Consider the following 26,488-nt stretch of genomic DNA (forward strand, 5'->3'; position numbering starts at 1 on the left):
CTTTAATGAAACAAAAGATCAATAAGAAATGCATGGGGGAGGGGAAGAAATTATGAAACCAAAACACCAATTAAGAAGCATATGAGTTTATGTAGAATCCTGCCACACAATACTTTGACAGCAATTCAAAGTGACTGCATGAAGAAAATGGAATTGATACAATTTTTTTTTAAAAAGCAATGCATGTCAACTGAAGCACATAATCTGAACAGTTTTATTGTAGGAACACTCATTGTGCACACTCAAAGAATGAACAAAAACATGGAAGGTGGAAGATGTACCATCAGAAGCCTGCAAGGACTAGTAATATGTCCTTTTTCATAAGGTCATATCCTGTCTAGCCAGGACACTAATAGGAGTTAAATATTTTCAAAAACCCACCAACATGGGAAACTAAGAGGTAGAGGTTTAGGAAAAAACTCTTAAGTGATCTAGGGGAGAAAAGAAAAAAGAAAAAGAGAAAAAAAAAGGGCAGAGCAATGTATTATTACAAAAAGCTCCAAAAATTGGGGGAAACAGTAATACTAAAAGCAGTCTAAGAACAACAGAAAGCAGATTATGATGTGGCAGCACACAAACTAATGTTCTAGAGCAGGACAAATTCCTCTGCATTACTAAAAGTGTAGCTGGAATACTGTAATAATAATGATGACCATCAGTGTAAAAACACAACAGGAGGACAGACTGGAGAATTTCAAGAGATTACAAAAAAATTGCATAATTTAGATGAGAAGATTTGCAAGCCATGGAAGAATATCAAGAAATTGGCTATTTTTTCTCAGGTCGTTATTAAGGTGAAGCCATTAGCTCAAGTAGATTTAGTTATTAAGAAGTCCACATGTCAGGTTAACTATGAAAAGTTATCCAGGATATTTTCATAAAATTAGTTCATTTAAGAGCAGACTTTTTAAAAGTATGCACTAAATTTGAGAAAGACACTTCTAGCACAAGATAGTTACATTTCAGTTTAGCCCTTAAGTGATTACATGGAATTGTTACAAGTCAACAGTAAGTGGTTTATAAAATGTTATTTTATTTAATGTTACTTTGCTGTTACAGAGGGCATAACATTTTCACAAGGCTTTTTTGGGACTACAATCAATGATTAGCAACACACAATAGTGGTCCAAACTCTCTAAATAACAATCACTGGACAAACTTGACACCTTCTCACATGTGCACAAACCTGCATGGAAAAGTACTAAATTTTATACTTGGACATGTGAACTTCAATTGGTTTTCCCATTCCAGTGTATTAAGAAATGACATGCACTTTAGTCTGCCAAAAAGCACTGCCTGTACTCCGGCAGTAACATGCTGCTTCTAATACATAGTAAAGTGAATACCAGAACTACAAAGGCAGGAGTGTAAGTGAACTTTTATTGGGAAGGGATATCAACTTAAACAGCAGCAACTGAAGATTCAGAGAAGCCCCTGTTTTCGAACACACAAGCTTCTGTATTACATGATACAGGAAGCAACTCAATTTGTCATTTTCCAAACTAGAAATGCTCAACTTGATCTGGCCCAACACTTCCATATTCCTACTGAAAAGAATACACAGTAGCATGTGAAAGTCAATTATGGAAAGGAAACCCTGCAGAGTAAGAAGGGAATGTGGAGAATTAAAAGCTATGTGGAACACTCTTCAGTTGCAATTAACTACGTTTTCATATCTTACTGTAATACAAAACACAGTCAACTGGCAGGAACTGGTTCAGATTTGTTTTTAAATACCAGGTACACTTTAGTCCGCTACATAAGTGTTTGGAAGTTACTTATGTTTATATGAAATGAAGCTATTAATACTTTTCTACAGCAGTAACCGCACACCAGGAAGGCCAGGACAAACACAAATCAAGGAATGGAGTTTTCCCAAAGCTGCAGTGTGAAAAGACTATAAATTGATTTCCATACACATGGATGGGTTTTCTTTGCTATAGGAAATCCAAGTGGAGCTATAAGGAATGAAGACGTGTAAAAAGGTTTCTTGAGAAGGAAAGGGAGAATGACGCCCCACGTGCAGTTTAGTTTTCTGCACCTTCTGCAGCATCACATTCTTCTCCTGCACTGTCTGATGTCCATAACTAGAAAGAAAAGAAAAACAGTGTCAGCTTTCAGAACCGCAGCTTTACTTCCTAAAAGGGACAACTATTGGCTGTATAGAAATGACAACGAATTAGACTTAAGGATGTCTACGAAGTACCAGTGCACGGGAGCTGTACAAGCCTGGCTTCCAGTACTTGCTCGCAGAGAGGTAATTGGCAATAGTTCCCCATGCCCCGGGCACAACTAGCTATGCACCTCGGGTATTAGAGGCAGAGCAGACAGGGTTCTAAACAGGTCCAGACTTCTGTGCTTAATAGTGAGCTATGTCATCGATCCTAGATCATTCAACAAGTCTGAACGGTAGCTTCATGAGTAACATCAATTTTAAAAGCAGCGGTCTGAATCCTGAAAGTGAAGATTACCATTTTGGTTATTGAAGCTAAGCATTTTATAGTGCTAATAAAAGACATTTCTACTGAAGGAGTATTGCAAAATAATAAATGTTGCTGTAATTTTAAATGCAGTGAATATCCAGAGAGGATATACCCTAAAAAATTGCCTTAGTTACATACTTTAATAGAACCCAGTGGTTCCATTAGGCACTTACCTTAAATGGTTAATCATTATAATACATACTCAAACATCAACTGATTCTATTCTTAATACATTGAAATTCTGAATCTTTTCTTTTAAATGAAAATCAGGCAAATTAATAAAGCAAGCTGCACTGGATGTACAACAGGAAAGACGCTTTGTTTCTGAGGTAGTCATCAAAAAGTTTGATTAAGAATCCCTGACAGATCACGGACTACTGTTTTTTGACTCCTTGCCCTATCTTGTATGTTAAGTTAGCCGAATGCACCTTCTCCCCCTCCACTGAAAAGGCCAGCAAACAAAGAAGAATGTGAGCTATCCAAGCTGTTATTCTAGATTACACAGCATGAAGTTGCTGACAACAACTTACACTACATTCAAACTAAGTTATGAAAAGGTATAGCAGGGTAAATAGCCCGAATCAGTGCTATGTTTTGTGCTAGAGCGAAATAAGGGGTTTGTTTCATCACAAATTCAGTCTAACTAAGCAAATGCATGGTTACAGAACCAGATAGCACATAAAAAGGCAACTTACTGTTAGGTTGTCTCTAAGCAACTGCATGATGAGAGTACTGTCTTTGTATGAGTCTTCGTTCAGTGTATCAAGTTCTGCAATAGCCTCATCAAACGCCTAGAATAATTAAACCATCTTTAGTCTTTCTATTAATTGATCATTAAACAATCAGAAGCTAGACCTATCAGTAAAGGTAGCTTAAAAAAAAAAACCAAACAAAACCAAAAAAAAACCACATTAGAAGGTAATGACCTGAATTGCTCTATTTGAAACAGAAGCATAATAAAGGCATAATAAAAGCTTGCCGCGTTGCTGAAAATTTAAGTCACATTGTAAATACAGCCTGCTTGTACGCCTTTAATCCTACTAACAATATGAGCTTGGAAACCAGATACATTAAATAGGAACATTTCCTGCATCAACTCTAGGAAATAATCATTCATATTACTTTAAGCATAAATGCTCTTCTACTGTCCCTGCAGGCATACAGAAGAAAAAAGTAACTTACTGTCTTTGCCAGTGTGCAGGCAAGCTCAGGATTGTTGAGAATCTCATAATAAAATACAGAGAAGTTAAGAGCTAGACCCAAGCGAATTGGATGTGTTGGCTGCATCTCCTTCTTGCTGATATCAAATGCCTCCTGATAAGCTCCCTGTGAGTTTTCTATTGTTTCTGTTAAAAGAATGAGAAACATCAAGTTTGGTTTGTTTTTTTTTTTTTTTTCCCCAAGATATGACTATTTAAAGTACTCCATTAGTAGGAGGCTGAACAGTCCCCTATTTAAGCCTGCTCTTAGCAAGACACTGCACTCCCTTTAATCAAGGTAATGATTTTAAACCCATTTTAAGTACAGCTGCCACACTGATAAAACACGGGGAGGAAATAAAGCTACTACAGAGCAAAGGTATTCAAGAGACAGATAAACATACGGAAGCTAGGAAATACAAACATCCAAGATGACGATATTATCTCAATGGCCTTTGACACTTTAGGTACAAAAAAAAAAATTGTGCATTAGTTTTTCTACAGAACTCCTGCTTCATTCCTTGCACAGGATGGACATGCTCCTGTGAGTCAGGCGTGCAGAGTAAAGAAGGCTACTGTCTGTACGGCCCTACTTCTTCTTGAGGAAGTTTGGAAGGCATGTACTGGATGTTCCTGAAAAACTGAAAGTCTGCCTCCAAAAATTGGGTGTAGATAGGTCAAGATAAAAAAAACAAGGTCATGCCCAAAATAACTGGGAGAAATACCACAGAGAAAAGAGGTTACCAGGTCAGAGTGAGTACTTTAAGAGTGCTACATATAGTCTATTCCAGATTCTCTTCTGATAGACAACCAAAGGGCCAACAGCTGCCCTAAACATGCCTGCAGAATGGAAGGAGACCTCAGGAAAAGAAAGGCCATTGTAAGAGCTCAGAATACAGCTCTCTGAGGGAGCTAATACCATAATTGCTCTAGAAAGTGCTGGAAAAAAAGAGTTTCGCAAGTAAAATCTGTTAAGTATTCAAAAGAGTCAGAACACGGACATGGGTTTTTCAGTATTCACACTGTAATGAAGGCTAATGGACTATTAATTTGCTGAGAACAGGTAAAAAAGGCAAAAAACCTAGCAAATGCAGGAAATAAATTAGCTTATAAGTACATAAAATACATTTGAAGCTGAGGAAATAAACAGATGCTTAGAGGTGGAACATCAGAAAAGCTTCAAGTAAAACTCCTAGAAGTTTGCGAGAAGTCAAGCACAAAATGTATGCATGGTGATACACATAAGCTGTAACTTCCCAGCAAAACACCGAGATCTGCTAATAAGGTTATCAATCAGTCCCTCCTCCACAGTAAGCACCCATATCAGCATGCATATCACTTTAAATGCAGTCTTTTTAGCCAGATAAGCTGGTATTTCTCTGCTCAGACAAGCCCACAGATTTGTAACTGTTGCTTGAGACAAAATATAAATCAGATTATCTTTGTGAAAGCCAAAGACAAGTTGTCTCTGCTACACTTGGACCTGCTGTTGTCAGTTGCGTCAGGCAAAGGGTTAACAATTTCTGAATGCAACTCATTAATGCAAAGACTTTTACTCCATTTTGTATACTTTCATCCTTCAACTTAAATGCTCTTACAAGACAGGAGACTAACAAAGCCTTTATTTAAGTGACAATCAGCTCTGTCCTCCCACTTTGCAATTCAATCAGTTTAAACTAGCCAACACTGTCAGATGCCTACCATGCCCAACCCAAAGGGACAGTCACTTCAGCGCTCTGCCCACTCCGACAGCCCATCTCCTTTCTGCCCATGTCCTTTCTGTCTCACGGCATCACTCCAGGACTAATTTTAGTTTGTTATGCAGAAATGTATCACTAGCTTATGCCATACCAAGAGTTTTTAACATCACAACAGTATCTGGGCACCTTGCAAGACAGTTCTAATACTTAATTCAATACGCCCTCTGAACAGAGAGTTAAAATCCTCCCCAGAAGAGCTTCCTGAGGTACTTACAACCACCTATGCACATGTTCTAACTTCTAGGAATGTTCTACATTCTCAGGATGCCCAGTATCAAGTGACAGTACCAGCTGTGAAGTTTTCCAGACCTTTTCTGCTGCATCCAAAAGGGCAAACTAAAATTACAGGGACAGTATTATCCCCGTGAACATCAACCATTTCAGAGCGCAGCTCACGCTTCTTTGGATAGCATACTGACCTAGTCATTTTGTTGCTTCTTTATAAACTTAGGTGACTACAATGAAGCCTGCTTCACACTGAAATGGTTAAAACTTATAGATCAACAGGACTCCATCATGGAGTAAAAAAAAGTTACAGAGATCTGTTCACTCTTGCTCACCAACTTTATTTTAGTAAAGAAATACAAACAAAAAGATTAAATATGTTACAGACCTTCACCTAAATTGTTTCTGGAAGCTCTGAATAAGCATTATGGAACAACTATCCAGAAATTTAGGGTAGATGACAGGAACACCAGCTAAAATTCCCTGGCATACAATGCTTAATGCCTATTCAGAATTTTACTCTCCGTCTGGAGATTTCCAACTGAAATGTAGTTGTTCCCACTCAGCTAACTCATGTGAATTCAAAGATACTGGCACGTGTACTTCATTTATTGTTCCCTCGCCCATGCTCCAAAACTGAAGTTCATTAGCTATTAAAGACCCGAAGACCACAAGGTACTTACGTTTTCTGTCATCACCACAGGCAACTTCAGCAAGGTATCGGAAGTAGTCTCCCTTCATCTTCAGGTAGAATACCTTGCTCTCTGGATTAGTTGCATTAGCTATTAAATACTTGTCCAACAGCTCCTGAAACAACAACAACAAAAGACATTGACGTATTACATACACCATTGCAACTACGTTCAATCTATTTTTCTTCTCTCCAGAAAGTTTGGATGGACTCAAGTGTTTGCTACAAGGAAAAAGGAGTTTTAAGGGCATTTTAGATGGATGCACACTTATTTAAACAAACTGTATAAAGGCACAAAGCTAGAGACTACATTAAGATGATCTGTCAGCCATCCGATCAGATGCAAAAAAGTAACAAGAAAAGGCTTACTGGCATATAGTTTCAGGACCAAGTTTAGTTTCAGGATATGCACTTCTCATTTCAAAAACGTTGTTGCAAATGAGTAAGCTTTTACTGGAAAAATGAAACACTATGCAGAAAGTTTCAAAGCTATTTATAAATAAGAACTTACTCCCACTTCACAGGAAAAAAAGTAAGAAAAACAACTCTGCTATTTTTTATATAAATTGTGTTCATTAGACTTGTGATGAGGAATCTCCAGCCCACCTACCAGAGAGCACCAAGGATTCGAACCCATCTAGTTGGTAGCCAGCCTCACCAAGCCGTACCAGCTCTTTGCAAGGCTGTAAAGTAACACCCGCTCCAGCGTAGCAGGGAGGCATCCTTCATGTCCACCGTGCTGCTCCCAGGAACCGAAGAGCTATACAGTGCTCTCCAGCACACCCTGAGCTGCTGCTAACGTCGCTCCCCTTGCTCACAGGGACAGGGAAAGGTTTACAAGCCTCCAGCAAGAGGAGATAAGTCTCTCTCCAAGACTGCTAGGCCTCCTAGCCCTTCCAAGATAGGGGTGAAGAAGAGGTACAGGATTTTCCCCCAGTGAAGGGGGTACTTCAGAGAACTGACAAGGAGGAGAGCAGCTTCTGGCTGACCTCCTTGTCCCTGGGCCCCTGTGATTTTACCCAACTCGTTACCACAACCGACCCATGTTCTCCGGAGTTGACAAAGGTGCGAATAAGCTCCAATAGACTCACGCAAACCCCACAATACTCAGAGAACCTTTACACTAACAATTTAAGTGATAAAGATCTGCATTCAGTTACTTGGAAAATAAACAGGTCATAAAAGCAGCAGAAAGTTTCCACAAAGCTTGCAAACTGTGGCTAGTTAAGTAAGATTTTTGTTACAGGAACATGTATCCAAATTCATGAAGCAGCTACAAAGAAAATGTTTAAGGAACTGTAAGCTTTCAGGGCAAAAACCCTTAGCATTTTAATTAGTAACTGTGGCACTATAATCAAAATGAGCTAATTTTAGACACAAACCTACTCCCTATGCATACCACCATACCATTATTACTTCCTTTAATAATCAACGGTAGCAGAACAATCCAGCTGAAAGCATTTACTCATTCCAAGTCCATTTGAGGTGTTGGCAATTATTTTAAACCGACAGTTGTAGTAGGGCACTTCCAATTGGGTGAAAAAAACATTTGTGTGTCCACACAGTGTGCTTACCACGGATGTAATATTGCATATAGCTCCACAGACAAGCTCCCTTCAGAGATCCCCATACCAAGGCATTAAGAAACAGTAAAGAGTTACAAGCGCTCCTATTACGACCCTAGAGAAAACAGCGGGAGGGTAAGATGATACCGAGCCTGACACACCCTTCCACTTACCAAATCAGAAACAGACATTTTTAGGACTTTCTGTAAGGCTAGAAAACCACTGCCAAAGACTAGACACTGGCTAGTATGGCATAGGGATAAGTGGGGAATTTGTGTAACAGTTTAACACAGTGAAGTATGCAAGGGCTTGAGCAAGCGTATTGAATGGTACACCTCACTGGTGTTATGGAAAAAGCAGTAAAACCTTAGGTATGTTTCAAAACAAGAGTTAAGACATAGTAGGCAGATAGGTAATACAACCCCATATTAATACTGTTATTTTGCATGAGTCATTCCCATATTAGAATGAGTTATTCCCACCCTACAGATTTCTGCAACAAGAAAAAATTCACATTTTGGCTGAATGTTTTCCTGATGCTTTTCTCCTATGATAGATGTCAACGCCAGCCATAAAAGCACAACACTACGCAAGCCAGTTTCAAAGTCTCAGAGACGACAATGCAGTAACCTCTAGTTTAACACAGAGGTTTGATTTCACAAGAAACTGCCCAGAAAGATGAAAGCTGACATGTAATACACCTACGTTTAGAAAGGTTCCTTAAATCAGTCACGATCAAAGAGTAACTACCAGCCTCTAAAGGCCATCCTAAGGTTGGGACTGTATTAAGCAGCGGAGATGTGATTTATCCATGTGCTCAGATTAGATGTGAAAAACTATGCCACAGTCTAAGGAGCGCTGACCAGACAACCAAGAAAGAGACGTTGTATGGGATTTTAAACCACATATTTGACAAAACTGTATCTTTGATTTTTCTTTTAAACGCTGAAATAAAACTTTTCAAGATGTTACAACTACATCAACAAGGGAACAAACAGGCATTTTTCTTTTATGCCTTCCAAAACCTAAAGATTTATTGTAAATTTAGCACACAAAAAATATCACTGATCTTATTACAAAATTCTGTCTTTGGAGGTAGTAGCTCTAGCAGTACTGTGTGTAACTGATGTGGCTTGGTTATGACTTAAAAATACTAACACCCTGGAATCTAGTGTACGCTACATAATATTTACAGGAGAGCTTTAGCATGTCTAATGTAAGCTGAGCCTCAAACCTACACTCCCTAGAGCACTAATGCCCACTTCTTTTTTCAGATGGGGTAGGCCACACACTTCTTCCAGGAGCACAAAAGGATTTTGCCATGGCCCCAGCCCTACGGCAAGCATGTAGCACTGCTGCCTGTGTGTCAGTGCATCCTGACAGGGCTGCCTCTACTATGCAGGTTTGAAAACCAGTGGTTCTGTGCAGATTTCTGAGAAACTTAGAGAAAAAAGTAGATGCTGGGAGTGAACTGTAGTTTTTCAGACAGCAAAGAGTGGGTTACGTACATTGCTTTATTTCCTAGGCACTCCTCAGCTGGAGAGGCTGAGCTGCCTAGTCAGCAGCTCCCACTCCCAGTTCATCTCGAGGGCCTCCTATTCCTTACCACAGCACATGGTAAGGGAGAGATCTGTGCCTCTATCAGCTAGGGTGGAACTTTACTTTATGTTCTGGACTTTACATATCCGGTTTTGGTTTTTTAATAGCCTTAAATGGAACAAGATCTCATTTATGAATCATGTAGGATAGAACAGAATACAAACACACTTTGAGTAAAGCTAATTATTTATCTATCCAGACGTTATCTTTCAAATCAATAATGTATTTGGTACACTTGGTGAGCCATTTGTCTCAGGACATCATCATTTCTTGGAAGGCATCTTACCCTCCCTGTAACAGACAAAATGTTGGCAGGGCAGTGAGAGCAGACAGCACAATAAGCTAAATGATTTACTTTACACTGTTGTGAGTCAGTAATAGCCAAGAAAACTCAAGATTTCCTACATCTATTCTCTATCTTTCCCCACTTGGGCTTTCCATCAGACAGCAATCAGCCAGGAATCCTCATTTTAAACATCAGTTGATAGTAAGTAAAATGAATACAGGCAGCCTGAGCAATGAAGCAGACCTCAGCCAACCTCAAAATTTATTATGATAAATTTTACCTAAAGAGAGACAGGCACTGCCACAGGTATGATTCTGTGATGAAGTCAGCCAATACAGTAGACTGCCATCCATGTTCACATACAGCAAACATGCCCATCACTTTTTTTTGGTCAGAGAAAGTTATGTATCAAAATACAGTTGCTACCATCATTAAGAACTGCGACTGTTCTTATCACCTTCTAAACCAAGACCTGAACAACCAGCAATTATGTGCTCTACAACATCAAACATGTCTCAGATGCTGCCATGAAAAGCCACATTATGTTCGAGTTGCTGGCCGCTGGCCTGCCCTGTTGGTGGGTGACTCTGAGAACCATGAGCAGTACGAAGATGCAGGAATCAAAACTCTGTTCTCAAGCCAGACCCTTCGTGTCCTGGTGCGGTTGCATTAGAATAGGTTTGCACTGTGACAGTTTGTGCTTGGTATCTGCTGCTTCCCCAGACTGACACATTATTCTCAAGCGGCGCGCTGGCCCTCCTGTAGTGTGACAAGATTTCCCACCCCACTTCTCATTAGTGTTGCTCGTCCATCTCCATTTATTTCTGCCTTCACAGTGTGCCAACACTCTTGCTGTCCTAATAGCATCATTTCTCATATATGATATTCTTTTCCCCTCCTACAGAAGGCAGGCTTATTTATTTATCTATTAAAGAGATGCCAGCAACAAAAGGCTACCGGTCCCTGGAACAGATCCGCAGCTGCCTGAAGGAGCCATGGGGAGCAGGCTAGGAGCCTGGCAGCAATCCACTTCTTCCCTCTTTAAAGCTGAAACTTTTTTTTTTTTTATTTTTCTCTCCATTGGCAGTCTTATTCCTTTACATGCCAAGAGAAAGCTACATTTCAATTGCCTTTTTGGATCCTTCTCCAGTTCTGCTTTTGTTCTTTCCCAACTGAGTAACTGTCCTTTCTTAGTCTCTTTTCCCCTCTGCTTAAGCACGAACAAGGGTTGAACATGTGGCTGTAGTATCAGACCACTACAATTAACCTGAACCAGAAATACTAAGTTTAATTCATCTGCTCTCATCACTTCCCCATTATTTCAGCTTTATGAAAAGCAAGCCCTGAAGGAATATGCCAGCTGTATCTTTACTTGAAGTGCCTGATACAGACAAAGAAGCTCCCTGAAGACACAGCTCCTTCTAATTATTTGTTGTGTATGCATCCAGCCAGCCTCTCCTTACATACACCATGCACACATCCCCTGCAATTCATGTACCAGGCCCACTCCACATACGGTTTGTTACCTGTTTTCAGGACAACCCCTTCTTTTAAAAGCTGACATCAAAACAGAAAGTCCCATCAACCTCCCCCATCTAAGTCTATTTTAAAAGGCAAGCCTGATTGAGACATCAAGTTCAACCACAGTGTACACTAAATACTTTCTGTACAATTTAACTATGTAGTAGGTTCAAGTGGCAGAAAAATACCACCATCTGATCTGTGCTGTTCTCTCTTCCCACATATTCAGCTATAAAGAATCTTGACAGCAAAGATGAATTAAAAAAAAAAAAACAACCAAACCAACTTGAATACCAAATTGACCTTTGAGCTGCCTTCAGCACTTGGGCCATTTAGAAGTGGACTTCAAGAAGAAAAGCAAATACATAAGTCTCTGCATATATTCCAATACCATTAGCTAACAGATATATTCTTTACACTTATCTGTTCAATACCAGAGGATGAACATGAACCAGGTCAGCTCCAGAGATTATCTACTGATCACAAGTAGTTTAAGGTCAATTTTCAAAGCAAGCTAAAGATATCATGTGTCTAGGTACCAACAGAAGTTCTCAGTGTGGTAAACTGAAGTAACTCAAAATATTTACAATGCCACCATCACTCAGATGTCAACACCTACAACATGTTTGGGTCACATCACCAGCACCAAGTTATTTAATGTTATGCTATTAAAAGACTGACCTACATTGCCATTTGCGTTTCTCACCAACTTAGTAGGGTATATCGTTACTTTTGCTCCACCAGAAGGAAAAAAAAGTCAATGTAAAAGCAACCATCATAAGCAGCAATGCTCTCCAAAACTTTGCCCCCATAAAGATAAACTGGTTAAGTTGCTGCATGATTAGCAAGGAGTGTGCCAATGTTCAAAATTGCCAGCACAGAGTTTTGAGAATAAAGTCTATGTAAAGTTTGATCTTCAAGTCAGACTGTTTCAGCAATATCTTTGAGCCTAAGGCCCATATATCTTACTTCAACTGGTTTAAAACGCCTTATTCCAACACCATCTTCATCTTTTGGGTATATGATTTTAAATGCTGTTCTTTAAAAGCAAACATCATAACAGTTTGTGGCAAGTAATTTGTATTTGCAGGTTTTAGTAATTTAAGACAAAGTCCTCTGCTGGGCTTTAACTCATACAACACAAAAAGCATCTAGGGAAGAAAATCCAACAGTATTACTCTTTTTTGACACAAGAACAAACTAATCAATATCAATGCATATAATACAAAATAATTTTACATTCCTCCTCACCCCATGATGAAAAAAGTTCAATGATATTAAAAAAAAAAAAAAAAAAAAAGACCAGCTTGAACTTCAAAACAGCTGCTCAGCTCTCTGCTGTTCAAGTGCTTGTCAGACCTGCCAGCAAAGGAGGTGCTACCATTCCACAGGGTACTGATTTTCACAGGTCTTACAGAGACTAGATTGAGTTTTATTGCTGTTTCCTAGGTGTTCCTTCCCTTCCTGAGCAAACACCGAACATTCCCTATTTTGAGCTTTTAACTGCTCTGGGGTTTTTTTGTTGTCTGTTTGTTTGGTTTTTTTTAAGGAGTGTTGAAGCTAGCCACCAGAACAGATGTTGCATGGGTGACAGCAAGTAACTGATTACTTAACGTTGTACTTGCCTATAACAGCATACACTTACTGGCCAAACCCCACAGGACCAAATGGTCACATGCAAGTGAAGAAACTGTTTTGAAATAAACCTATTTTGAGACAAGGTTCCTTAAAAATAACGCACATGCGCAGAGTGCATGTCAACATCACTTTTTTTAGCAAGTTAACTCACCACCCTGAACATGGATTCAACGTCACAGTCCCATCCAGAAGATGGGCAGCTCGCATCCAACAGGCACACTATGCGAAGTGTGTGACACTACATAAATTCAGCCAGGGCTGCAGTGTGTAAAATACTTGGAAAAATTCTTCAGTCTCAAATATTTCTGAAGGTCCACCCAGCTCCAATATGAGAAAAGCCACCTACAAGCAGCATACAGGGTTTCCACCCTACCTGCAGTCAAAAAGTAAAGCTAAGAAGTTGGTGAGGCAGCTCAGACCAACATATTCCCTTAATGTAACTGTTAAACACAAATTTAAACACATTAAATGTTCCAAAGTGTATGACAGCACAGATGATTGGTGTAGGCTCAGACCTTTCAATAAGGCTTCTACTCACAAATGACTGCCTGTTTTAATCGTCTAGTAAATTAAGACTTCTCGACTATTTCAAGTATAATCAGTCATTCCAAAGTCCACAGTATGACTCACTGCAAGCTAGGTGTGTTTTAACATTCAGCAGTTGTTTTCTTGACAGGAAAGGGAGAGTCCCCTGCTGCAACAGTAAGATCACTTTACTTTCAAAAGTGTAATTCAGCAGAAGCAAGTTCTTCATCCTTCTGGATTCAAGCTCTATGCATCAACTCCTTTTGGGAGAACATTAAGTAGTTTTCATACAGACCTCTTAAGACCATTAGTATTTCAGTTTATATATTGAGGAAAATACGTGTACACCTTTCCAGTAATGGCATGGCCTTAAGATGACCTGAGAAAGCACTGTCAAAAGCAGAGACAAACGTACCTGGCATGGAAACAGAGAGGGTGACCTAATTCGTCTTTTCCATTTGGTTCTGAGTCTTTGTCTACATAGTTTTAAAAACTGGCAGTCAATATTTAGGATTGGCCCTGAATGAAGTATCTGGAATCCCACTTAACAGATGCATTGGAAGCCTGAGCTGCAGCACGTCTGCCCACACTATTCCCACCTGGGGCTGAGATTAATTTAATCTAGAATTTACATTCACTCCTTACATTTCTCCTAAAACAACAAGTTAGAAAGTTCTGTGCTCCCCAAAGAACTATGTAAGCCAGGAACTAGAAGTGTGTGGAAATGCAAGTTCTCCTTTCTATAGATTTTCATCAGACAAAACCAATAATCCAGTGAAAGTCAAAGAATTATTCAAGTTTTTATGAAAGAGCCTAAAGTTTTCCAGTTTCCCCCTGCCAAATATAGAAATGAGTCTTCAAAAAAAATGTCATTCCCCTTTTCAATAATTATAAATTTTTGCTGAAGTAATGGCTATACAACACAGCCAAAAGCTTTCAGGAAAATTTTCTTGGTATCAGACAGATTTATCTCAAATTGATTCTAACATTCTTCCATGATTGCATTTTCCATATTTCTAATTCCTCAAAATACTTCAAGTGTTATTTTCCTCTTAGTAAATATGCATTACTGACATCAAATTCTTCCCTTCAGAATCCTGACTACCTAAAAGTTTCTTCCAGCATCCTCCATTTGTGATCTTCCATAATATGATAGAATCAAACAAAAAAGTCTAAATTTGCGTTTAAAAATATTTCTATGCTCTGCAGCTACAGAAACCCTGAAGGTATGATTAAATGATTGACTGAGATATATCTAGACTAACAATACTCAAAATGAACAACAGCATGCAGGAGTTACATGGGTTTAAGGTTGCCCTTGTGCAAATAACTGATTTTTAAAGCCAGCCTTTCATGATAATAAACAAACTCTGGAGGGCCTAAAAGTTTTACTTGCTTCAGTTCTGCTCTCTTTGGGAGCCCTGGATCAGAGGCTTGTGATCACTGAAATCCAGAAAGATAATGAAACAGATGCACTTTATTCCCATCGCTTAGTGCAGCTGGAAGAGCCTTTTGCATTGTCCAACTTTACCTTGAAGGAAACCCAGCAATGTATTATTTCATTCAGTGTATTAGGAGTGTGCCAGTAATTTGTTTTCCCCAAGTGAGACAACCTACAACAATGAAGTCTAACCTTTAAGTCACAAAAACTAGAAGCCAACATTTCAGATAACGTTGTTACAACAACTTCTCATAGCAAGTGAACTTCGACTTTCTTGCTAAGGCCCTGCTACCTACTTCCATTTAAAACAATTTCTGCTTACAAGAATTTTGCAAAATGTATTCAACTTCAGAACAGAACTTCCTGAAGAAGTTTTATCCAGGAAATATGAGGCTGTCAGTCTGATAATAAGTTTTCTAAATACACTATATACACTCTTACCAGAGCAAATGGAAAGTTTTCCATTTCCAGAGCCTAACATGACTCCTATATCCAACTACTTCAGTGGATGGATCATATAAATTAAAGGGCAGAATAAAGATTGCTAGACCAAGGAATAAACCTTTATCAGTGTTAGAAACTGGTAAATCAAACCCTTGATTCCTTTAACAAATTAAGAGACAGGCACAAGCAAAATCACAGCTAATTCAGGACTTTCTAGTTCATAGGTCTTTACATCTGATGTTTTGGTGGGTGCACAGAACCACAGGATGTGAAACTCGGCACTTAAAATTATTTTTACTGCCTCCTATGTCTAAGTACCCAGTTCACATGAACTGTTATTCAGATGTACAGAGTGAATTAGCAAATTACAATCGTACAAGTCAGCTGTATGCTCAGCTGGAGCATTCTGATGTTGGTTCCGGCACCCTGGGAAGCAGAAAGGATGAGGAGGAACCTGTAAACATCAGGCCAATGAACTTGGTAGAGCTGGAGTATGTGCCACAAATGCAGTGTTCAAGAACAGTCTTACTTACCTTACCTAGTTAGTCTGTGATAAAATTAGCTTCAAGTTTGTGGTCAAGTACAAAAGCACTTAAACACAAATGGCAAGTAACATCTAGGGGCACTAGGCCCATCATTCTCAAAGACCAAGAGCATAAAACTAAAAAAGGGGTAAGATCTACACAAATAAGAAAACATGGATTAATCAAGCACACACCTTCACCTACCACACGTACAAAGAAAGTATATCCATGCACTTTTACTAGCCCTTCTCCCACCATTTTCCTCACTACCTTCCTCTGAAAATCAGGTATCCCCCATTAACGAAAACAGAATACCAAGCTTCTGCACCCATACAGAAACTGGTACAATCTACTGCTTTAATAGTGTGCTAAACAACCCCAATTTGTGCCATCATAAAGAAATCAACCGCTAATAACCTTCAAGCTCCGAGTGTGTTCTTTCCTCATCAAGTTCTATCTCTCTGATATAGAGCCTTCTACATTTTACTTCAAAAAGGCATCTATCATATCGTATTAGTATCTAAGGTAGTAGAAATGCCTGCGAGACAACTGTCTAGCAGGTAAGCATGACAGTGATTTATAAAATCTGTTAAAAGCTTCACTGCATTAACAGAAAAATAGAATTTGTGTCTTTGTTGTCCAGTTCTAGTGAGCACATCCTACTTTCTCAAGGCCACCAAACCAGTAAATGTCCTCCAGGAAATTTAATAATTCTAGATGCACATGTGGACTGAGGTATAGTGTAGACAAAGCTTTAATAGCCTTGACTACAACCAGGCTAGTTAATCTATAGCTTAACCTCATTAAAAAATGGATTTGACACTGGAGATAGATGAGGCTTTGGCTGCCCCATTCTCAACAGCTAGTCACCTGCATCGGTATTGCAATTTTGTATTTTCAATTACTCCACATCCTGCTTCTCACAGGATGTTAACATTCAGGACAGGCCTTTCAGAGCTGTTAGGAGCTATGACTCTGCAGAAGTGCAATTCTCTGGTGGTCATTTCTTAAACTTTTAATAACAGACAAGCCATTGATCTTCAGGTTTTTCTACTTTTAACAGACACGTTAACCCTATTCTCAGCTTCACCTCAAGATGGAGATATCCATGCAAATCACATCAGTGATCTAAACTCACCACAATAGCTTCTGAAAAAGGAAAAGACACTGCACACGCAAATAACGGAAGGGCACAAGTTTTCAGAAATTCGGGTAGAATACCTTGCTGCCATTTATCTTGTATCCTTCACTAGCTTGCTTATGTTTTAGAAATTCAGTATCCAGTTGCAGGGGGAGAGGGCAGCAAGCAATGACTGCATGGGATAGAGGCCTCAGCTACCATCAGAATTCCGTAAACTATTTTTAGTTGGGCTTTAACAGTTTTCAGCCGCTTCAAGAACCTCAGTGCATTCTAGGTTTTGTTTCTCCAAGTGTCAGTCCTTTCTTAGAAACGGATTCAGTTTTCCTTGCACAAAAGTGTAGCACTCCAGCAGCGGATTCTAACGAAGGGCAAAAATTGACATAAGAGAAGGTACAACTATGAATAAGTCAAGTTCAGATCATGAATTTAAGTTTCAAGCATATTAAACTAGAAAAGATTCACGCATTAAGTTCCACAATTCTTATCACAAATGTGTTGACATTTGCTAGAAGTTGTGCTGAGAACACAAAGGACAATCAACTCTCTCCCCACATATAACCTTTCATCAAAAAGACTGTTATTCCAAATTAAAACATGCATTTAACATTCACTCCACAATTCTGGATTTGCCAAGAAGTAAGGTTCCCAACCTAAGGTCTGGCTTTGAGTCATGAAGTAGCTAGTCCTTTTAAAAAGGATGAGTCAATAGCATTTGCTTTAATTTTAAAAAGGTAAAAAAAGTAATACTTGAAACACTGTCCCAACCACTATCGGGACAACTAATTCAAGTCCAAAAGTAGTATTAACTGAAGTGATTAGTATGCCCGACCTTCAGAATAAAACTGCATCCTACATAGTTCCCAGTGTCAAAAGGCTGTAATATCCTTTTACTCAGATGCCAGAGTTTCACCTCTACAACGCTATGTATTTCTGTATAAACTCTGGACGTTCACTGAAAATAGGAAAGCGAAGAAAAAGGATTCACAAGACATGAAACTCTAGTAAATTGTTCATATAGCAGCATCAAGCTGATACTTACTGAATCTGCCAAATTTCTGCATGTATAATAAAAAACAATATTTCACTTTTCTGTAGGCCAAAGGTAACAGCAGGGAAAAAACAGGGCTATGGTAAAAGCTTATTAATCATCTGACATCATATATTTTAGCTGACACGAGGAATCTATTTGCTGCTGCAAGAAAATACCAACTTCATTTTCAATGAAGCCATGAACTTGTGCTGTTGAAAAAAGCTGCTTTGAACATTACGATCTAGTATGGGGATTTTTCTCTTCTTTATTTTTAAGTGATTAACTTTAGAACCAGATCGACCAAATGGATAAAAATCAGATCGACCAAATGGATAAAAATCAGAAGTGGACATAGATTTTTACCCTTGTTCTTATTAGCATTTATTGTTTCTTAATTACGCAAAGCAGAAGTAGTAACAACGTTGCAACCTTGGGGGGGGGGGGGGGAGGAAGGAAGGAAGGAAAGGGGAGCTGGCAAGAGCAACACACTAATACATGCTTTCAACAATTAACACTGCAATCTCACAGAAGATCAAACATTTACAAGCATCCTCTCAACGTGAAGACAGTAAAAATTGAAATAAGATACACCTTACAGCTCAAGACTATTTTATTGCAGGCACTGCCGCAGGGTACAGAAAAGAATCAACAGCACAAGTAACATCACTGTTGGTCCATTTTTAAAAGTTCACAATGCCCTTGCTCATTTCTAGAAAAACTGGCCGACATGGGCCTGACAGTGCAATGTAAAACTGTTTACAGAGGACATCATAAAAATAGATGTTTGGAAACAACTGAAAAGCCTCATATATGTAACTTTTCTATGCAAAAACTTAAAAGCATATTAAAATAAACTTTTAACTTTCAGCTAGAGACATGAGGAGTACGTAACCATCGAGATACAGTTGTTTCCAAGCTCTAATGAGTTTAGCCATTCCATCTTCATCAAGTTTTAAACTGTGGGCAAGTAGTTATCAAATCTCATCTCTATTGCTCTATGAAGAGCTCCAACCACATCAGGACCTAGAAACGGAACATATGCAGGGCGCCACCAAATACACATGGAAAAACCCTCAAGTTGCAGGTGGAGAGTGAACTGCTTCCAGGCAAGGGCTGGTGTCCTTCCTTCCTTTACATTAGTTCTAATGAACAAAGAAACTTGAATGCAACACGAGTTATTGCTGTGCAAAGGGACCGAGGCTCTCAGAAAACCCAGCAGTCTGATCTGCTCCCCCAGAGAAGTTCCAATTCAAAAGTTACCTTTTTCGAAAATCTAATGTCACTAAACAGCAGGGTGTATATACAATAAAGCATTAGTCTTATATTGTACATTCCATCTTCCAAGTTTCACACATTATTTCACTAATGACGTGAAAGTCGCTGCTGCACCCATCCCTTCTACGTTACCTAGTATTCCTGTCTTGAAATCACTCAGAGAATGTAAAGAAACATGAACTTTGTACTCAGAGAGCATATGAACAACATAGTTCAACTTTACCTTGAAAAAAAGTTAAGTTGCCAACCTGTTTCTTTATTCCAGGACAAGAGAGTTTCAAGAACAGTTTCAACTATGATTCATAAGGGATGATTCAACATTAATTATCTACATCACCAAAGAATTAGTCAACCAATACAGGGACTTCGATAAAATCTCCTAGTGTACCTTTCAAATAAAACATTCGTGCAAGTGGTTTGTCAAAGTCATACCATTTCTTCATTAAAGAGCCACTCTCACCTGAAAGACCAGTCATAAAATTAACAGTTAAAAAGTGTTCAGATCACATCTACTCCTACTTGCAAGATAGGCAGTTAAAGAAATGTCTTCACTGCTTGGCATGGGATGGAGTATCTTACCGTGACCACTGATGGTGGTTGTACATTAATTAAATAATTCGTAAAAGTTTTGTTTTGATTTATGTATCTATCTATCTATCTATATATCTATATATAGGTATCTCAACATAATTTTGGATGTTTGTATTGTAGTGGTGATCTTATCAAACCATGCCCTAAAACAATGCCTTACCAAATCGGCTTGAGGCATTCTTTACAGAAAAAAAAAGTAATTGCTGATTCAGTGTTGCTGCCTTTTTAATCAAAAATTAGCAGTATTTTGTAATGCTAGCACAAGTATTTCTAAATGAAGGTTTCTACAACAGCAGATATACTTCATTTTGAAAAGCTGTGCCATACCAGTAATAAAAAAAAAAAGCCTTTTGAAAAAACTGTTAGTAGTATGACTAACAGCAGTCACACTCCACCCAACACATCCACCCTTGCTAAATCCAAATACTCCAGATGACAAGCAACCTTTCCATACTACTTGCCAGCAGTTGTTTCAGTTTAGCTGCCTTCCTAGAATTAAAAAAGCATCTCCGAGATTCAACTTGAGATCTAAAAAGGCTACAAGCAGTTACTATAGTATTAGTAAAGAAGAAATTATTCAAAGGAGTCAAAACCACTTTGTGGCTCAGCTTTAGGAAACGCATCCTTTGTAGTGCCTGCACATTGAGAGTTCCAACCTCTCGGATGCTGACTCATGGATCATAGGAGTGGTAGATGGAGGAGGAAAGGGAGAGAAGCAGAATAGAATGTTACTGCGCATGGCTCTCAAAGGAAGAGTAAAAATCAGAAGGCTTGCAGTAGATAGCTGACACCTCCTACCAAAGGAAGGCAGATTTTTGCCAGCCGGGCACAACAGGAAAAGCATGCACAGCTGTAGGTTTCGGTCTTCACTACTTCCTGCTGCCCTCCAGGCAAGAAGGGAAGGAGAGAGTTGCCAACCAGGCCACCGCTGAGAACAGAGAAAGACCAGAATGCAGGGAAAAACTCGGCTAGCACAGGAAGAGCTTGCTTTACCTACGTCAGACGTTTGTGTTAGCATGGCTACCAGACTACCTGCTGTCCACCATTTGATGCGACTGGAATAATTTCAGTATAGACACTGCATGAAATGGCTCGCTACCTTTATCATTCAGAGACATTCAATCTCCCTAAGGAAGCACGAGCTCCTTGTCAAGATGGCACAGCAACCAGTGTAAGATTTTATGCATAACCTCTTAGGAACTAGATTTGGTAGAAGGACAGAGGGAGATTAGGAAGTCTGAAGAGTGAGCTTTATGTTGACGTCCCAAGACGTTAGTTCTGAAGTGGGGCACTGAGTAGAGGAGATCGAGAGGAGTGACAACAGCATGAGTGCTGGCATGCCATCACACAGGTTCCAGTGAAACTCTTGTCACAGGAAACAGGAATCAGTGCCCTACACGAGTCACATCATTTTCACAAAGGTGAAAGTTTTACAACTTAACTACGCCTGTAACTGTAGAAACAGTTTCTTTGGAAGACATGGACTCTTAAATGTGTTAAGGAATTAACTCAACTGATTCATTAAGCTAATAAGTCTCCAAATTACTTTCAAGCAAAGGTAACTCATTTTGACTGATTTAGGAAAAAAAAAAAAAAAAACCCTAGATGGCAGCATGCAAGGAAGCATATAGGTATTTTCAGCACAATCCAAAGTACTACTCCCTTGTACGTGAGCCAGAACACTTAATCAAGAAGCAAATTCAGTTACTTCCAAACCAGTCAGCTTTAAATTCACGTCTCCTAAACCAATCTAGGATACATTTACCTCAAAATTGTTTATTTCCTGAGACTTGCTTCTTCCTGTTCTCATGTTAGCAACACTAGACACCAATAAAAAAAAAGTAACTAAGAGGAGCAAAAGGAGCAAATAAACCACTGAAGATTATCTGCCACACAACTACTACTGCGTTACACACATGCAACTTCCTGCATCCACAACTCCCTGGTCACGTAGAATAAGGTCCAGCAGCCTCCACGTTGCTGACACGCGTCTCTTCAGCTCCCACTACAGTGCAGTACAGTACAGTTTCGCTATCGATAGCATCTGGAATTCTGCTGCTTGTACAGAAATGCATTCCTGGGCTTTGATGCATACTTGGGGTGTCATGCCAGTCTTCACACATTAGTTTTATACTATTCCATAACTACTGCAAATTCATCTCAAAGATTCCTCTGAGAAGTCAGCTTGAATCTGACAAAGCCGATTTCTACATGTCTTTATTTCTTATCTTCAATATAGATGTCTTACTTTATAAAATCATATTTTAAAAAAAATCCTCAAAATGTCTCTTAAAGACCCCTTGAGAGTATTTTTTCTTCATGAGAAGTAAATGAAATGCACACCCAGTTACTTTAATGCTTTTAACAGGTTATTAGCTCTGATCTGAAGAAATAAAGGGGTTTTCTCGTTTTCTTTTCAGCTTATCTTAGATAGATAAGGTTACTAACCACAGCACAAACAGGCACAAGGCTAAATTCTCTGCATCTCTGCAATTACCCAATGCAATAGTGCATATGGATCATTCCATCCAAAACCATACTCCAAATACACACTCAATTTTGAGTGTGTATCTCAAATACCTCTGCACATATGGGGCCCAGAGCATAGTGCAGATGATCTTCCTTCTCACAGTAACTCACGTAACGGTTGCAGAAGTTACTGCACTGACTTCCCCTACCCCAGCATATACTTCGCATGCCACTCCCCTGTCAAGTTCCCAGTCTCATTCCCCAGTACAGCAGCACACAAGAATACTGTATTTCTTTCTCTTAAAAAAAAATAGAAGAAAAAAGAAAGCCCCCACTCACCAGCACAGTGGTGCAGATGGACCTGAGCTCAGACTCCACCTTCTCCCGATAGTCCTTGATAAGCTGCATCTTCTTGTCACTGGTGTCTGTCTTCTGCTCAATGCTAGAGATGACCCTCCAGGCAGAGCGCCGCCCCCCCACTACGTTCTTGTAGGCCACTGAGAGCAGGTTGCGCTCCTCGTTGGACAGCTCGGCACCTTGCTCAGTTACTGCCTTCATGCAGGTGGCCATATCATCGTAGCGCTCAGCTTGCTCAGCCAGCTTGGCTTTCTGGATCAACTCGGTCTTATCCATGGTGGCTGGCAGTGGGGCAAGAGCAGTATAGTAGCAAAAGCAGGAGAAGCTGGAGACGTCACACTATCAACACGAGAATGCACCTCAAAACCTGCCAGAAAGAAGACAGTAGCCATGACGCTAGGATAAAACACTACAGAACGTGATCTTATGCCACCCCTCGCAACCCACCAAAAAACAAGGATCACAGTGAGCCTCGCCTCCCCTTCCCCATCTCCAGGTGCTTCTCGTGGAGAGACGGACTGCAGCATCCCACCCTTCCATGCAGGGCTAAGGGGAGAGGCACTTGTCTCAAGGGTCCACCCCTAGGGAAACCACGACCTAGAAACCCAACTGGGGAAGGCACGCGTAGCGCTAGCCAAGGGACAGCAGCCTGAAGCCCAATAGCTGGAAATAGCTATTTTTCCATCAGAGCGGACTTTTTGTCCTCACCCTGCTTTTCTTCCTTGCCTTATGTGAACATATTAGTATGCTGCCTCACAGGGACCTGGACAAGGATACCTAGTTACCACCAACCCTGAGGGGCCTTGCCCCCGTGTGCCACAAGCCCTGCAGGTGAGAGACGAAGAAAGGCAGATGCCAAAGCCGAGACAAGCGGGGAAAAAAAAAAAATAATAAAAGGAGCGAGACGAGCTCGTCCCTGGGGAGGCCAGGAAGGGGTTAAAACCCAACGGGCTGGCAGAGTGGGCCCGGGATCCGCCTCCCCCGGGCACCCGCGCTCCGCGCGGCGAGCGAGGCCAGGGGAGCTCGGAGCGACCGGGGCGGGGCGGCCCGCGGGCCAGGCCGGCGGCCCAGGCCGCTTCGCCTCCTGGCGGCGGGGCGCGGCGGGACCCGGGCCTCCCCGCCTCCCCCCGGCGGCCGCGGCGGGAGCGGCCGCAGCTCCGGCCCCGGGACGGCGGCCCTCGGCGCGGCGGGGGGCGCGGCGGCCCCGCACCGCCGGTGGGGGAGCGCGGTGGCACGGCAGTGGGTGGGGTCTCGGCCCCGGCGAGGGCGGGGGCCAGGGGCGCCCGCGTCCCCAAGGGACGGCGGGGGGGCGCGGGGGCGGCGGGGACGGAGGGCGGCCGGCGCTGCCCCCGCGGCGGCAGGGCGGAAAGAGGAAGCCGGCGGCCCCGCCGGGTGCGAAATGGCGGCGCTGACTGGCTGCGCCTCCCGCTCCCCGGGGCCGCCGAGCGCTCCACGCCGCGATCACAAAATGGAGGACGCGGCGGCGGCAGGCAGCGGCGGAGCAGGGCCCGCGCCCGCCGCCGGGACGCGGCACCGCGCTCACCTGAGTCCGCTGCGCTAGGCCGGGCCGCGGGCGCCACCCGATCGGCTGCCTCGCTCGGGGCTGTGGCGGAGAGAAAGAGCCGCTCCCGTCTCCGGCGAGAGCCAGCGCTAAAGGGCGTTGGCACAGGCAAGCCTACCCGCTGCTCAGCCCGCGCCCACGCGGCCAATCGCAGCCTGGCCTCCGAGCTAGGCTCCGCCCCCCCGCGCCCCGACAGCCAATCCGAGCAGAGCGCGCCGCCGCGGGGGCGAGCGCAGGCAGGGCACAAGCTCGGTTGGCCCGTGGGCTGCGGCTGGGGCCACGGGGTTTCCTCCAATTAGATCCAGGGTGAGATGACGTCACTGTCGCCATGGTGATGCTGCTACAACCCCCCCCCTTCCCTCCCCCGCCGTCCCCCCTCCCCCCTTCCCCGGCAGCCGGGGCCCGGCCGCGGCACGGGACAGTGCGGGGGCGCAGCGGGGCGGCCCGGGCGGCGGCGGCGGCGGGGCGGCACCGGTGGCGCGAGGGGACGAGGCGCGCGCCCCGGGGGAGCGGGGGGGGAGGGAGCCGGGAGCTCCCGGGTGGGAGGCGCCGGCCGCGGCCGTGCCCGCGCCGGCGGCGGGGCGGGGCGGAAGGGGGGGCTGAGGCGAGGCGGCCCCGCCGTACACCCCGGCGGCCCTTCACCGCCCGAAGGGGCAGCAGGCGCTCTTCTGCCTGCGGGTGGCTGCGCCCTCGGCCCGCCTCTCCCCTCAGCCGCCGGCGGGCGGTGAGCCCGGCCCTGCCCGGCCGCCCCTGAGGTAGCTCGGGCGAGGCAGGCCGGGAGGAGCGGGTAAGGCCGGCGGCGGCCGTTGGGCTCTTCCGGAGCGGCTGCGCTGGGACAAAGTCCGCCTTCCCGCGGCCGGGGGGGAGAGGGGCTCGGCGCGGCCTGTCGCCCCTCCCTGCCTGTGCCCCGGCCCGGGGCGGGGGCGGCAGGAATTTCATAGTCTGCTCCGGACGCGGTTTTTTTTCCAATGCAGGTTCTCAAAAGCCATTTTCAAGTGAGGGTGGCCGCGCTCTGCCCCTGGGACCGGGGTGACAGGAAGGTGTTCCTGAAGAGTTCGTATTCCCGAGGCCCCGCGCAGGGGGAGGCAAGCGTTTCACATAAGCAACTATCAATAGATTCGCTTCTCCCCCGCCTTGATTTCACCTTAATTTTCAAGAGGTCAAAAATGTGATGGACACAGACTGGAATTTTAGGTCCATGCTATGACATACGAATAATAAATGTTATCCATCCATGAATGGATAAACATGAGGCACCTATTGCTGTATGTATGTCCAAAACGCTGGCCGAATGGATGCATGATTTTGTCTGCACTCACGCTGCCTGAGTCTCAGAGGGTGTGGTAAGGACACAGTGGGTTTGTGCTGTTTGTCCTGCCATTCAGCATACAAAATCCAGGCGCGGATCAAATGCATCTGGTCTGTCAGGGTGCAGGCTAGTGCGGGTTCACCGATGTCTTTGTGCAGTACCGAGTCTCTGCATGAGGTGATGAGTTTTCTCACCTTTGGTTTCAGCATCACCAAATATAGTCATCCTGAGGAACTTCGGCATCCAGATGGGATGATGAATTCTCTGAATCAACCCCAGGATGTTATTGTCTCAACTCGTAAAGCTCTTGATCTGTGTTTGGACTAGGACTGGGATTATGTACATCAAAATGGGATCTATACTGTGAACAAGCCACTCTCTTTGTTGTTTGAGTTTGGGAAGCATTTATTCCATTATAAAAAAGGACCTATTGATAACACCCTTTTCAAAGTTAATGAAACTCTTTCAGAAAGTATTATGGAAATGTATTACTTTACCCCAGAAATTACTGTCTTGGCAACTTGCTACAGTTTTAGGTTGCCTTTTTATTCTTCCTTGTCAGTAGGATACTCTCATTTTCACCAAAGTCCCTAATGATTATCTTCATTTACGCATGAAGACCAAAATTGACCAATTGTGCAACAAAACCTTTTTTGATTAACATCATGTCTCCATCAGAGATAAAACTAACCATTGCACCTATAAGGCACAGAGGAGTGGGTTTTATTTGAGGAAGGACAGCTGACCTAATCAAGGCTACCTCCTTCACTGATTCCCCCCCAAAATGGGGAAGGTACTAGAATGGGGAAGGTACTGGCTTCAGACTGTGTGCTGCTTGCTTTTCAGGTTTGGAT

The 26,488-nt window shown here is 42.3% G+C and overlaps 1 protein-coding gene across 1 annotated transcript; it reads right to left on the minus strand.

Annotated features, from left to right (window-relative positions):
• Positions 1 to 1,013: 1,013 nt before the first annotated feature.
• On the minus strand, positions 1,014 to 24,389 carry YWHAQ (tyrosine 3-monooxygenase/tryptophan 5-monooxygenase activation protein theta). Its single transcript, XM_050893877.1, has 6 exons — positions 24,308 to 24,389; positions 22,747 to 23,131; positions 6,351 to 6,474; positions 3,666 to 3,829; positions 3,179 to 3,274; positions 1,014 to 2,087 (listed from the first exon to the last, which is right to left on the minus strand). Exons 2-6 carry the CDS (start codon positions 23,038 to 23,040, stop codon positions 2,028 to 2,030), a joined length of 738 nt encoding a protein of 245 aa, XP_050749834.1. The 5' UTR covers positions 23,041 to 23,131; positions 24,308 to 24,389; the 3' UTR covers positions 1,014 to 2,027.
• Positions 24,390 to 26,488: the final 2,099 nt, after the last annotated feature.

Source organism: Gymnogyps californianus, chromosome 3 (assembly GCF_018139145.2).
Source record: "Gymnogyps californianus isolate 813 chromosome 3, ASM1813914v2, whole genome shotgun sequence".
Lineage (NCBI taxonomy): Eukaryota > Metazoa > Chordata > Aves > Accipitriformes > Cathartidae > Gymnogyps > Gymnogyps californianus.

Coding starts and splice junctions, on each gene's coding strand:
- YWHAQ (XM_050893877.1), bottom strand. CDS start 23,040: ATGGATAAGACCGAGTTGATCCAGAAAGCCAAGCTGGCTGAGCAAGCT. Junction 3,830..6,350: donor CTGTGGTGATGACAGAAAAC/GTAAGTACCTTG, acceptor TTCTTTTAACAG/AAACAATAGAAAACTCACAG. Junction 3,275..3,665: donor CCTGCACACTGGCAAAGACA/GTAAGTTACTTT, acceptor TAATTATTCTAG/GCGTTTGATGAGGCTATTGC.